Consider the following 14629-nt stretch of genomic DNA (forward strand, 5'->3'; position numbering starts at 1 on the left):
AGAAAAATAATTAGTAGTGTTTGTGAGCAGAAGGGTGTCATTTTAAACTCTTGTCAAAGTAAACAGTTGACTATTATTGGAGTTTAATCCCAATACCAAACCGTTATTTTTAACACCTCGACACGTGTTTCAATCACCAAGTGATCATCTTCAAGAGTTTAATCATCCTCTTGAAGATGATAACTTGATGATTGAAACACGTGTCGAGATGTTAAAAATAACGGTTTTGTTGTGGGATTAATCTCCAGTTAATATTCATTACTACACCAAAGGTTCCAAACAGTGCATCACAAGAAAGTAAACAGTTGATGAATAAACTTTTGAATGTTATTTATTTTCATTAGTCTCCTTAGGAAGATCATATTTTCAAAGCAGTGCTTTCTAAAAAATTATTATAAGGTTTTTTTTTGGATTCCTTTCGTCTACCGAAGTATTAGTCACTGTATTGGTTACAAAGAAAAACATGAAAGTTTTATAAAAAAATTAAGTTGAAACAGCGACATATCTGGGATTTAAAAAAATATCTGGGATTTGGCTTTAATGGTACCCAGAAGCAATTATAGGTGGTGGTTATAATAATTGGTTGTACGAAAATGCGATGGAAGAAACCCTCAATAATAACTACTATAAGGGCTTTTTTTCGAAACTTGATATGCGTTACAGAAAGTATTCAATCATGTCTTTTTTATTAATATTTTAGGTTAATCACAAAAAATGGATTCCCTGGATAGAGGATGATAACTATCTAGTAGGAATTGCAAAAGTTATCAAGGTTCCCATTATTATCCTACGTTTGGTTTTTTGGTGGTGTAGTAAGTAATTTTTTCATCAAATCAGAATCATATTTCATGTAGTTTTTTTCATGATGATAACCCTCACAAAATGTTCAATCAACATAAAGTTCATTTCGTATTCATTTCTACTTGAATGATCAAATCACCAAAGGTATCAGGTACCCTCATAAGGAAACAATTTTACAATTTTTTTATTTGATATCAGGGAATTCCGAAATATTTTTGCTTCAAGATTCTCGATGAGTATTTGCGGGGTTGTAACATAAAAGGAAATGTATTTTGTTTCTGACAAATTACAGTCTATTTACCTATACGAAGTAGGTTTTCTAAATGGACCGTTGGTTTTCTCTACAACAAGTTTTTTAACAAGCTTTCGGCGGCATTCTCTCTATTATTCTGGTATTTTCCTACTTTCGGAAGTGAGTGAGGATAAGTTGGTTGAAAATCACAACAACTATTCAGAATTAAGTTCTTTCATTTCCTGATTTCAGTACATGGAATCGAAGTATCAATATTTTGGAAAAACGTGCGAAATAACGAGCAGTCAAAAACGATAATTTTGGTGTACCTATATACTACAAGAATGATTACATGGATACACAAATAACGTTATTTATTATAGTTCTGCTTTTGCATGGTAATTCTTTCTATTCTTGCACGCAGAAAAAGTGGTGGAAAATTGAACATAACCTATAAGGCTCAGGCAAGCCGTTGCACTTTCTGTAAGTTAGGTTTTCGATAATTTTAGCCAGCATATCTATGAGGCATACATAATCTGAAGATAATCATGAACCCAAGCATCTATTTTATAATGAAAAAGGACTATTTTGATCTTGAATTCTAGTTTTTTTGCAAGCATATAACGGGGTCCTAAGAGCCACCATTAGTGAAGCTAGAATTGCCCATCTTTACTCACACTATATCAATAACAGTTCATCATTAGCATTTGGTGTTGTCATTTCTCTGAGCAACCAGTTTCAGTTTTATCTGAACATTGACTTATCCACTTGAGTGATGATGATTCTTCACAAAAATTTCTACTTCTTTTAATATTCTTGAATATCATTTTCATTTTTGGAAAATGCATCCGAATATTTTGGTTCAAGTATCTAATTGTTTTGGAAAAAAAGCTTTTTGGTTTCATTCTTCTCCAGCATCAAAGAAAAGATGTGGGAAACACTCAAAGGTAGAAAGAAAAAAATACAATAAATTTCAGATAAAAACGGAAGAAAAACCCCGTTTGAAGCAGCTACCTTCTCGTAAATATTGAATTGCACGAAAGGAAAAGATCCTTTTGAAACAACAGCCTTTTTTGAAGTCGCCAACTTGGTTGGTGAAACGCGCGTCGAGAAGAATATTGCAATTCTGGTGATTGGGACCAGTGCTTTGAATACAAATCATAGGAATTCTATTTGAATTGAAAAGGTTTTATTTATTTCCAAAAACTAATTTCTAAAAATAAACCCTTTTCAACGCAACTTATTTGTTATATAACTAACTCAGTCATAAATGCTTCTGAATCGGCAATACTATTTTATTTTTTGTGTCGTGAATATTCTTCATAACCGAAATTTCAAAATTCGACATTTCAAGATTTTTGCGCTTTCGTTTTTTTATTTTTATTTGAAAAAAAAAAATGTTAGTTTTGTTGCTTGAGATTATCTTATACTGAATTCCATGTAGTGAATTTCATAAAGAAATAAAAATTCGCTATCAGGACAATAATCAATCGAAGCTAATGATTCATATTTTAGCTAACCTACACGTCCCTGTTTCATATGGGGAAAAATCGAGAACGGAAGATAAACTAAAATGTATAGTCATGTCGCATGGACTGGGTGGAAATAGATTCCTTTACTCCAAAGTTTGTTGTGATTTGGCTTCACGAGGTTTTCTAGTGGCTTGTTTAGAACACAGGTAATATGGCGATATAGATTTCTTTGATATTTGATTTGTGCCGATAAAATGAGTCGCAAATTAAGAACCATCCATTATGAATTCAATGCAAATCAGTTGAATACAGTGTTGAAACCATTTCTTTGATCATTTCTATGAGCAGATCAATTCTATGTCATAATATCCGCATGTTTGTCAAGACTATATTAATAACTACACGAACCAGCCAGGGAGCTTCATATGTATTCGCAGTTCCGTCAAATATTGATTCCCAGAATATTCACTACCTCATTTCATTGTAGAATATGAATTGTTAACAGGGCCCCCATAAGGGCTACTGGCGCCTGTGTGCAAAAAAGGATTTTGGCGCCCCTTAAGGCATTTTGGATCATGTTTTTTTATTTATTTTTTTGAAGGTAGGTAGGTAGGTAGGTGCTTGCAATAAAGCAAAAAACTGAACTTTAGAAGTCATATTTATTTGTAGACTAAAATATCAAAATGAAACAAACAGAATAAAATCATAACAACATAAATTCTTGTTCACCCTCATTTTAAAGCATTTACATTACTAATAGGGTGCAGACACGTTGTTTATAAATTCTAAAAAATAACCCTAATCTAAAAATCACATCTTTTTTAGGAACAAATAACAGAAATATTGCCTAATGTCTACATATATATATACACACACACACACACACATATATATATATATATATATATATATATATATATATATATATATATATATATATATATATGTGTGTGTTCTACCAATACTCAGATATTGTTTTATGCTTATATTTGTTTGGACTATTGAAAATGAATTATATTTCTTCTAATTGTTTCCATGGCTTTCTCTGCAATTTGATTAAGCTAATATAACTTAAAAATTTAAAAACAGCTCAGCCAAATGCCCAAATGATATCAACATATATATTTTTCAAATCAGAGAAAAAAGGGCTTTTATTTTAGCGCATAATATACAGGGTGTTTTATTAATGTGGATTTTTTTCTATCTGACATAATAAAGGCTCTACGAAGCACGTAAATGTAGTCAAAGACCCTGTACATGAAATTTCAATCAATAAAAAGATATTTGGGTAAACAAAAAATAATTATAACCAGTATCCTATAAAGGGTTAATGTTGATAGTATAAATTAAAGTGGGGACCACTAACCAATTTATAAAAAATCAAACCGTTGAAATTGGAGTCAGCAGGTATTCAGCATTTGACTTTTTAGAAAAAAAGTACTAAACAAAATAATATACAACACAACACTTGACAAAATAAAAATAATTTTAAAAGTAATAATTATAGGATTACTTATTTTTATGCACTTGTTGCACGGTCCAGTGAACTAACCGGTTTAAAAACGCCTCTGGCGATGCATCATCTCTTTTATAGCGCTCCGGGCATTGTTCATGTCTAAACAGGAAAAATCACCGCCTGACATGTTCTCGCAACATAGGAATCGGCAGTAACTGGATGATATACTAATAAAATTTCGTGTGTATTCATACCTAATCCTATTTAATTTCTCAACTTTTATTTTAAAATAAATTTTTGTTTTTTGTTTTTTTTTTTTTTGAAAATTATTGCAATTTTTGACCCTAGATTTTGGCGCCCCTAAAGGATGGCGCCCGTGTGCATTGCACACTTTGCACATATGGTAGCGGGGGCCCTGATTGCCAATCAATGAAGTGAAAACTATTTCTGGAATAATAATTGCATGATGAGCAGTGAATTAGCGCAAGTGGTTGTGCGCGCGAAACACGACTCGAAAGTTGTACTCCGTACCCAACTTTGATCAGAATATTTATATGGCTTTTAACGTGACTGATAGCCTGCGAATAACCATGATGCTCCCCAGGTACCTCGAGAATTCATTAATATTGCCTATATAGAAAAAAATAATTGAATCTAATTGAATCATGATGAATTGGTTAAGGCTATCGCTGCCAAGATTTTCAGTGTTAAATACTATTTCCATTCGGGTTTGAATGCCGTCGTAGTTTGGAACTGCATCCTAACGTTTCACCAGCACGAGTGACTGGCTTCTTCAGAGGTTTATTCATCTTGATGATTCACCGATGACTGGTGATTTCTAGTTCGTAGATTGTATGTATGTTGACTCAGAAAGTCCGCCTCTCTTGTTGATGTGTTGCTATTGACGGAAGTGTTATTACCTGTTAATGACGTAACATTGCATTGCGCTGTTGCCACTTCAGCATCTTTCAGTATGGGATTCCAAATTCGGTTGAGCGTTAACGCGTCCTCATTTCTGTTCTTAATCATACGGAAAATTACAACAGAAAAGAGGAGGCGGTAACTGGATTTGGAATCCCATACCTACTGAAAGAGGCTGAAGTGGCAACAGCGCAATGTAATGTTACGTAATCAACAAGTAATAACACTTCGGCCAATAGCAACGCATCAAATAGAAAGGCCAACATAAATACAACTAAAGAACTAGAAATCACCAGTCATCGGTAAATGAAGATGAATAAACCTCTGACGAAGCACACCACTCGTGCTGGCGAAAGTTAGGATGCAGTTCCAAACTTCGACGGCCTTCAAACCCGAACAAAGATAGTAAGTAACACTGGGAATTGAATGATGATCAAGGAAGATCGGTTTGACAGTAGCCGTTTGATTAAGGAGTTTCACACATTGTGAATGTTGATTGGATTGCAACTCTGAAATGTTGGGATTGTCAGAGCGTATCATCTGATTTGCACACGAAGTCACACGTTAAAATGTGAGGCCTTGTTATTCCTTAGCTCATTTGAGTTTCCACTTCGTTCGTATGAAGATGACAGCTGCTTAACAACTTATATAAAGCGATCCAAATATAATGGAAAAATCTTGGAAAATAAAAACGATCGATTATCGCCTAACCAGTCATCGACTTTATAGAAAGATAAGTACGAAATTTGCTCACAGTCGTTTTCATAGTCTTGTAAGTACAGTTATTCATGCCTTTTGACGATTTAATTAACAATCTTGAAAATTTGAAATTAAATTCGCCTCCAACTAACTGATATGAATATGGAGTTGAGTCTTTAGGTCGATTCAGCAACTTCAGCATAAAATGGCGTCTGCGATGTTGCATAAGCTCTTCTCTTTAACGTTAATACGATGTATTTGTATCAAAATAGTTTTCAGCCGTCGGTTTTGATATGTTAACTTTCAGTTGTGATACGTCGTTTGTCAGTTTTCTTTTAATTTAGAAATATCGTTGCATCCACCACAAGGGTAATTAGCAACATAGATATACTTATGATGCACTGTTTGGAACCTTTGGTGTAGTAATGAATATTACTGGAATTTTTTCCCAACACCAAATCGTTATTTTTAACACCTCGACACGTGTTTCGATCACCAAGTGATCATCTTCCTCTTTGAAGGAAGATACAACAAGTTTATTAACTTGTTGTATCTTGTGAGGAGTCAACCTCTTTTATTTTAATGACTTTTTCATTGTATGAAAAAGTCATTCTGTTCGACACGGCCAACCTCACTAACACTTTTCCTGAAATATTGGAATAACTTGTGTTATAAGAGTACACTTCCGTTCTGCTGATCACAAAGATATTTTGCAAATTTTTGTTCTTAACTAGTCAGCAAAGACTGTCCTTCAACTTTTATATATATATATATATATATATATATATATATATATATATATATATATATATATGAAATCTGAAGTTTTCACGGATAGGAATATGCTGAACTGGTTTTTCCGGGTATTTGATCCGTGTATGTGATATTATCTCTAGATAATATCACATACACGGATCAAATACCCGGAAAAACCAGTTCAGCATATATATATATATATATATATATATATAGAGCTGTTGTTATATTTGCACTAATATTGTACTTCAGTCGTTCATCCACGAAGATCAGACACTCCACCAAAAAACTGAAATTGGCCCCCACACGTATAACAGATTTTTTCTTCTTCCCCTTTCAGTAAGTGTTCGTGAATATACTTTGTATGTCCAGTACGCAAACGAGTCATTATGATTTGTTGTTTTCGTTCTTTGGGGATGTCTTTCCATGGCTTGATGTCTGTCGTCTTTAATTTCTTTCAATTTCATTTTAGATATTGACCACATAGATAACCAGTAATTAGAAACCACAATTTTTATATATGCTTTCAGGTCAACATAATGAACTCCTTCTTGTTCTTGAATGGTTTTATTGATGGTTTCATGTGCGATTTTGTCGACTCGTTCATTGCCAGAAATCCCAACATGTGACGGTACCCACATGAATTGTAGCCTTTGGAAGCTTCCGTAATTGAGTTTGTCAGTTTTGATGTGTTAAATGTACGTTTTTGTCCGTGAACTGCCAGTTGAAAGTTACTGAAAATGGAACAAAATGGGTAAAAACGTAACTTGGTAATTTCAAACGTCAAAAAGTAACATTTTGGTAATGAAGTAACGCCAGGAATAATACTGTACTGAAAACAACCACAAACAAGACCCAATCTGAAAGGGGAGGGGGGGAAGGGCAATCCAGACAAATCCAGACAAATACCTAGAGCGGCAAAAATGAAGTGCGGTAGAATTAACGGCTCCGAACGGTCGCACTGAATCTTCAATTTTCTTTCTAGGATATTTTATTGTTGTAATTCTGCAGTCATCGAATTCTGTCTTTTATAGCGGGGTTTGAATGTCATCAACATGTTTTGATAGTCTATAAGTATTGAACGAAAAAACGTATCGAATAGAAATTTGGCTACAGACGCGGCATGTGAAATGTGCCGATTTTCGATAAATCTAAAAAAATATAATTTTCTTAAAAAAAATTCAGGCATAATAGTTGAGCTCCATAATGTCTATGCAAAATCAAATTCAGGAACCCGCTCAATTTCACATTATCGCGAAAGAAAAGGGAAATTAAAAAAAATATCTATAGGACCAAATTGGTTTGACTCTTCTTCCTATAAAATGAAAAGTTCAATCAAACCTAGTTTTCCATTCTTGATGGTTTGGTCATTGAAATTAATTAGAAAAATCGAATTTTTGTCACTATTTTCCAAAAAAAGCATATATCATAACTTCTATTCTTAGACAATTCTTCAGCAATAACGGTATTCACATGAGTTGAGGAATGTAAAAAAGTTGGTGATATCCAGAAGTAAAAACGTTTGATTTCCTAACCTCAAATATTAACAAATCTTGAACAAAATTACATTACTGCACTTATCGAAAAATGTATGGAATATGATTTGTTCTCCGCAATGAATGTTTTTCAATATTTCATCAGTACGAGAAATATCCGAGAAAAGGAAATATTTTTTTCCTCCCTGTATCTTGAAAGCCAGTGTAGGTAGGCACCCAAAATTTCCGTAGGACAGATTTTGTTGACGTTAACATGTTATAGGTACCAAATTTTCTGTTCAACTTCCCACTAATTCAGAATGATATAAGTGGTTTTTTTGAGAATGACATATTTTTTAATATATGTTTGTACGAGATCTACAGTTGATATGAAATGTCAAAAACTTAGGAAACTAAAAGAGATTTCGAAAAATGTCACATAACTTATTTTGAAGATATTTACGAGTTCTATGATAAAATTCAAATACCTGTTTTTCAAAAAAGCCGTTACGGTTTTTTGAACGGGTATCGTCAACTTTTGACAGCTCTAGCTCTGCTAATTTTCAAGATATCCTCTCAAACGATGGATCATTCATTCATGGTTGATATTAATTAGATCTTACCACTAGGGAGAAGAATTTATTCAGCATCGCCTACGCCATTTTATACTGACGCTGCTGAATTGACCTAAAGACACATCTTCATTTTCATTACGGTCAGTTGTTTGATTTGACATAGAACACCTCTGTATTTAAGAATAATTTTCATTTTGGGAAATGAAGGTTTTGGCTTTCTACATCTCCATCTTGATACAAAAAATGTTAGAATCTTCCAAAGAAAGGAAGGAAGCAATCAATTAAAAAAAATTATTATATACAAAGATGTGTGGATCATGCAAAGAAGTAACTTTCAGACACAAACTGGAAGAAAAAGCCCTCCTGAAAGAGCTGCTTTCATATAAACATTGAATTACACGAAAAACATTTTTTTTTCGAAACAAATACTTTTATATGAACACTGAATTTAACAAAAAAACACTTTTCTCTATTCAGATTGTATTCCAAACATTCGTTATGGAATTGAATCAGATATCATTCACAGGATTCCTACACAATATAGTAAATGAAAGAGGTATCATTTCACTTACATGGAGCACTGTCATCCTCACTGGTAAACTCCCATGTTTCGCTGTAATGTTATCCAGATTTGAAACTGAAGAACGTAAGACACTTGAGTAAAGAGGAATGTGCAGGTAAAAAAAACAACAAGCATTTTCTCTGATTCTTACAGCGACTATCTACTACAAATACGAATAATGAAATACCATTTTTATTTCTCATTGTTTCCTTTTACTTGTTTGTGTTAGAATATGTTAATCGTTAACCAGCTGTCGCCCCTAACCAAACTAAAACGACGATTAACGAGGTCTTACCTTCCAACGTGCGATTCCCAGCACCGGTTGGATGATAGGAAGTGAAAATCGATCGGCCGGACTCCCGGCTTAAACCAACGGTTCAGACAGCGGTCGATTGAGTGGGTGGAGCAAACCACCCGCCCCAATCCAACCGGTTACCGTCCTACCCAATTAATATTTTCTGCTTATTTTTACACAGAGATAACTCAGCCAGCTACACCTATTACTACGATAGTGACGAAAAAGCAAAACTAGACAATAGAACAGTGATTGAATTTCAACACATTCCATTCGGACAAAAACACTATCAATCAAGAAATAGTCAGATTAGAGTAAGAGCTTCCGAGTGTTCTAAAATTATGGATGTTTTGAAAAATTTGAATGAAGGCAGTATTCCGCACAATGTACTAAAATCTGTCCATGGAAAAAAAACAGTCGATTTTGATTTGAAGGAATTGATTGGCAAAATAGATACTGAGAATTTTACATTAATGGGTTATTCCTTTGGTGCCGCAACTGCCTTATATACGTCATCATTAAGAGATGATGTCAGGTATGGTATTAATTATTCTGTAGTATAAAATCAAAAATAGTAGTTCTCATGTTATTTATTGGTCTAATGAGAACACTTTTTCCACACCAGAATTGAAGTACTTTCCTTTGTCTCGCGTTTCGCTAATCAAGTTAGCATCATCAGGAGATATCTTGGATGGTTTTACTCATTTCCTGAAGCTAACTTGGTTTACGAAACGCTCCTCAAGAAACAGTGCCGTAGTTCAGGTGAGGGAAAAGGGTTTCAACCAAATATACGTACACTTCATTTGTTATTCCACTTTTCAATATGAAGAACAGTTTTAGTAAAAGGGATGTAAGAATTATATGTGCAGCAGAGTACTTTTCAGGCAAAACAACAAGAGTCTCCCAAAAGACTTTCCTAGAGAGTTCAAAATATTCACCTAGATTTTCTCTACCCAATGACTGTAAATGGTTTGCTACATGTTACATTCATGGCAAAACTCATGTTTGATATGCCCACCACAACATTCAGTTTTTATTGGTGAAACTTATTTTCGTCTCCTGCTCTGTCTGATGCAGTGCCTAAAATGCTTTAGAAAACGTGGAATATAGTTGAACACTTTTTTTTTATTTTCCCTACCTTCGATATCAAATTTGTCATGTTGTAAATGTTATGAAAATGTTGAATAAGTTTTTTAGAAAACTATTCGTTTAGCAGAAGGTACAAAAATATAATAATAATTATTGGATTTCAAACTGATCTTCAGAACTGTTCCAATAGATCGTATCATCCATTCTCAGATTCAACACATGTATGCAGCTCATGCAAGGTTTAATTTCAAGATTATATTTTTGGATGCGAATTCTTCTGAAATCTCATTCTGATCTGAGCTTTGAAATCACTCGTTAAGTTCACGTTCTGCTCTGACAAAATTGGTCCCGTTATCTGTTATTTCCTTTGGCTGGCCTCTTCTACACATAAAAAGTCGGACAGCAAGTATAGCAGATTTCTTATCTAGTTTGGAAAAGTACAATGTGAATTGTACGATGGGTGAGACAAGTAATGAGGACACTGTATCGTGTTCCTACTGTTATTTCTATTGCAACAGTAATTTGACCAAAAAAGTCAATTGCAACGTATGAAAACGGGAAAGAAAATGCTCCTAAGCGCTCGGGAGGCAACATTCCCATTTCTGAAAATAGAGGTTTGCAATTCCTAAAGCCCTTCTTCACAGCTGCTCGTATGTTTGTAATTTGAAATTTGGAACGAAGATTGGTGACCACTGCCTCCAAACTTATGTATTTAGCTTTTTGATATTTATATATGAAGAGCTCTGTAAATTTATGCTTCAGAACTAACAGAATAGGGTTTCGGAATTCAAATGATATATACGATTCTTTTGTATCTGGAATCTTACCGCCCATGCATAATATAAAATCTTCGTATCAGATGGTTCACATGTACTTTTTTTTTGCTTATTTTTGTGGAATTTCACAGACGGGTCCAAAAATTACAACCAAGGTGTCATTGAATTCGTAATTTTACCTAGAAAGTTCAAGGAAAGGTCCGAAGAGGCGCTGAAAAAAATTACAAAAGTTATAAACAATTAAGTGAAAAAAAATGAGGCTTCAGTTTATTTTTAATATCTCGAAAATTTTTCAAAATTATGGAAGTTTGAAAAAAGATCTGAAAAGATCAAAAAAATTGCGTAAAAAAAGTCCCAACTCTCGAAACTATATCTCAATTATTTATAATCTTTCCAGAGCCCTGAAAATAGAGCCAAAAACGGGTAGTCTGGTTTCCGCGCGCATTCCGTCACTCTGACATAAAAACAAAAAAAATATTTAAACATATTAAATGCGAATATTAAGGAATGAAAAAATTCATGTAATGTTGGGAAACATCAATAAACAATAATTCGCACTCAAAAAATTTTTATCTCAATTTTAACATTAATTATGCATTTGTTAATTATTAACTTTTTCTGAATTGAAAGTTAATATAAAAACTCCTATAATTAATAAACTTAAACCCTGTCAATTTTTTCCTTTGGTGAAGTTATTCTTAATAGGCTAAAAAATAGATTACCGTTGCCAAAAAAAAAAAATCCACTTTTTTATTAACAATTGAAAATTGTAAATTGAAAAAATAAATAATTTTTTTCGAATTATATTGTTTCAATGTCTCACGGTTAAAAACTACTCAATAATATTTTTTTAAATTTTTTACTGTTATTGTTAACGAATTTATTATAAACAAATAGATTGTTTATAAGCAATTCGATTTTTTTTTGCATTATGCCAATTGAAAAAATCATGATTAAAAAACATAGTTCCTTAAAAAAATTTCTTCGTTGCTAAAAATGCGTTTGTTAATTAACAATAATTTTTTGTGACTAAATATCAAAATTAAGGAACCGTTCTTTTCTTTAAATCATAAATTCTATTCTTCAAGCTTTTGAAATAAAACATTTTCTTATTCTTTTTTCAATTGTTTATTAAAAAAAATTGTTATAAACATATAAGTTTTTTTCTTCAATACTCCATTCTGCAATAAAAGTAGCTATGTGTTTTTTTAAATTTTTTCTATTTTTTATAAAACTTTTAATATTGTGATACCTTGATACTTGTCTTTTTCAGCCGCTCCTCCGCTTTTATAATTATAATAACTTTTAAACTATAGCAGATATGACAAATATGCTTCAAGTCTTTTCTGTTAATTATAAATTTTTTAACAATTCAAGCCTTTTACTAAAGTTGTAGCCCTAATATTTATTTAATTATCATTGTTATTTATATAAAAAATATTTTTTTTTTAAGTTTTCAGGGAATTTACAAAATCAAAAACATACTGAAAGTTATTTTGGAATTTATTGAACCATGCTTAGTACAGTTGGAAGTTTTTCAATAATTTTTATTTTTTTTGTAAACTTTTAGATCGTTTTAGTGGCGGTGGCTCACATCATCTGTGGTTTCTTCTGTATTTTCTTGTCGTGATGTTCCTTGAACCTCCTCCTCTTCGACTTCTTCAAGTATCGGTTCTTGAACTCCTACTGGAAAATCTTGATAATCATTAAGGTCGTCTTCATTTCCATCGGGATTACTATCGATAGCATTTAATCGACCCATCATGATATCACCATCATCATTGACATCATCAAGTGATGGCCTTGTACTGTTTAAACATGTTTCACCTTTACAATTTTTGCATACAGATGAGGAAGGAAGCCCAGCTTTTTTACATCCACATCGATTAGTACACACTTTTATGCAGGCACAATTAACCAGCTTAAGCAAGTCGTCAGGCGCCAGTTTTTCCGTTGTTTTTATTGGCAGGAACATTGTTTCAGATTTGATCCAACCCCAATCTTCCGGATTCCGATTATAATTACCGATCCAAAACTGAACTTGGTCCTGAATGAGTGTAAATGTGTTGTTATTGTTGTTGGAGGTAAATTCGCTAAGTTGATCGCAGTCTTTGATTTCGCAATCATACTTATTAATCGAGGAACACGATACTGGCCTGATGTTGAATTAGTATCGAATTGACCGTACAAGGCCAGCATAATCCCCTCTCCAGCTACTTCGATATCTTGACGAGATACAGCTGAGGATTTTCATCTATAATATCCAGCAATTTTTTTCCCTTTGCCGAAAATACCGCTCGTTGTATCGCATCCTGTAAAGGCATGCGCAAACAGAATGATATTTTTCAATTCATAATTAACAAAAAAAATTGAAGCATATTTTTCATATCTGCAATAGTTTTAAAGTTATTATAATTATAAAAGCGGAGGAGCGGATGAAAAAGACAAGTATCAAGGTATATTAAAAGTTTTATAAAAAATAGAAAAAAACATAGCTGCTTTTATTACAGAATGGAATATTGAAAAAAAAATAAAATAAAAAAATCATTTGTTTATAACATTTTTTTTAAATTAAAAATTAAAAAGAAAAAACATTCCCAAAACCTTGAAGAACAATAGAATTTATGAAAAAATGATTCTTTGATTGATATTTAGTCACAAAAAACGATTGTTACTCAACAAACGCATTTTTTATCAACAAAGACATTTTTTCAAGGAATCATTTTTTTTTCTAAAAATCATGATTTTTTTTCAATTATATTTTCAATTAGGTACATAATGCAAAAAAAAAATCTAATTGCTTATAAACAATGTATTTGTTTATAATGAATTTATTAACAATAGCAGTAAAAAATAAAAATATTAAGTAGTTTTTTACCATTGACATTGAAACAATAAAAAAAAAGTATGTATTTTTCTTAATTTATATTTTTCAATTGTTAATAAAAAGTAGAAAATATTTTTTTATTTTGGCAACGGTAATCTATTTTTCAGCCTATCAAGAATAACTTCATCAAAGGAAAAATGTTAGGGTTTTAGTTTAATAATTATAGGAGTTTTTATATTAACTTTCAATTCAAAAAAATGTTTAACTGAGAAATGCGTAATCAATGTTGAAATTGAGATAAAAATTTTTTGACTGCGGATTATTGTTGATGTATCCCAACATTACATGAATTCTTTATTCCTTAATATCAGCATTCAATATGTTTAAATATTTTTTTTGTTTTTATGTTAGAGTGTCGAAATGCGCTCGGAAGCCAGACTACCGTTTTTTGGCTCTATTTTCAGGGCTCTGTAAAAATTATAATTGATTGAGATACAGTTTCGGAAGTCGGGACTTTTTTTACGCAAATTTATTGATCTTTTCAAACTGTTTTTTTCAATTTTCAAAATTTTGAAAATTTTTCGAGATATTAAAAAAAAAACTAAAGTCCCATTTTTTTTATAACTTTTGTTTATAATTTTTGTAATTTTTTTCAGCCCCTTTTCAGACCTTTCCTTAAACTTTCTAGGTGAA

At 32.2% G+C, this 14629-nt stretch overlaps 1 protein-coding gene across 2 annotated transcripts in view; it reads left to right on the forward strand.

Annotated features, from left to right (window-relative positions):
* The window catches only part of LOC111511328 (platelet-activating factor acetylhydrolase), a 68485-nt gene that overhangs the window by 33988 nt on the left and 19868 nt on the right, over positions 1-14629 (forward strand). Inside the window, exons 3-5 of one of the 2 annotated variants that reach the window (XM_074184851.1) lie at positions 701-812; positions 2549-2711; positions 9426-9779. In XM_074184851.1, the coding sequence (XP_074040952.1) occupies positions 701-812; positions 2549-2711; positions 9426-9779 (629 nt within the window). The remainder of the gene's footprint in view (positions 1-700; positions 813-2548; positions 2712-9425; positions 9780-14629) is intronic. The other variant, XM_074184852.1, reaches the window with a different exon arrangement.

This window comes from Leptinotarsa decemlineata, unplaced genomic scaffold (assembly GCF_025532065.1).
Source record: "Leptinotarsa decemlineata unplaced genomic scaffold, Ldec_3_MD MMD2_tig00026358_RagTag_RagTag, whole genome shotgun sequence".
Classification (NCBI taxonomy): Eukaryota; Metazoa; Arthropoda; class Insecta; order Coleoptera; family Chrysomelidae; genus Leptinotarsa; species Leptinotarsa decemlineata.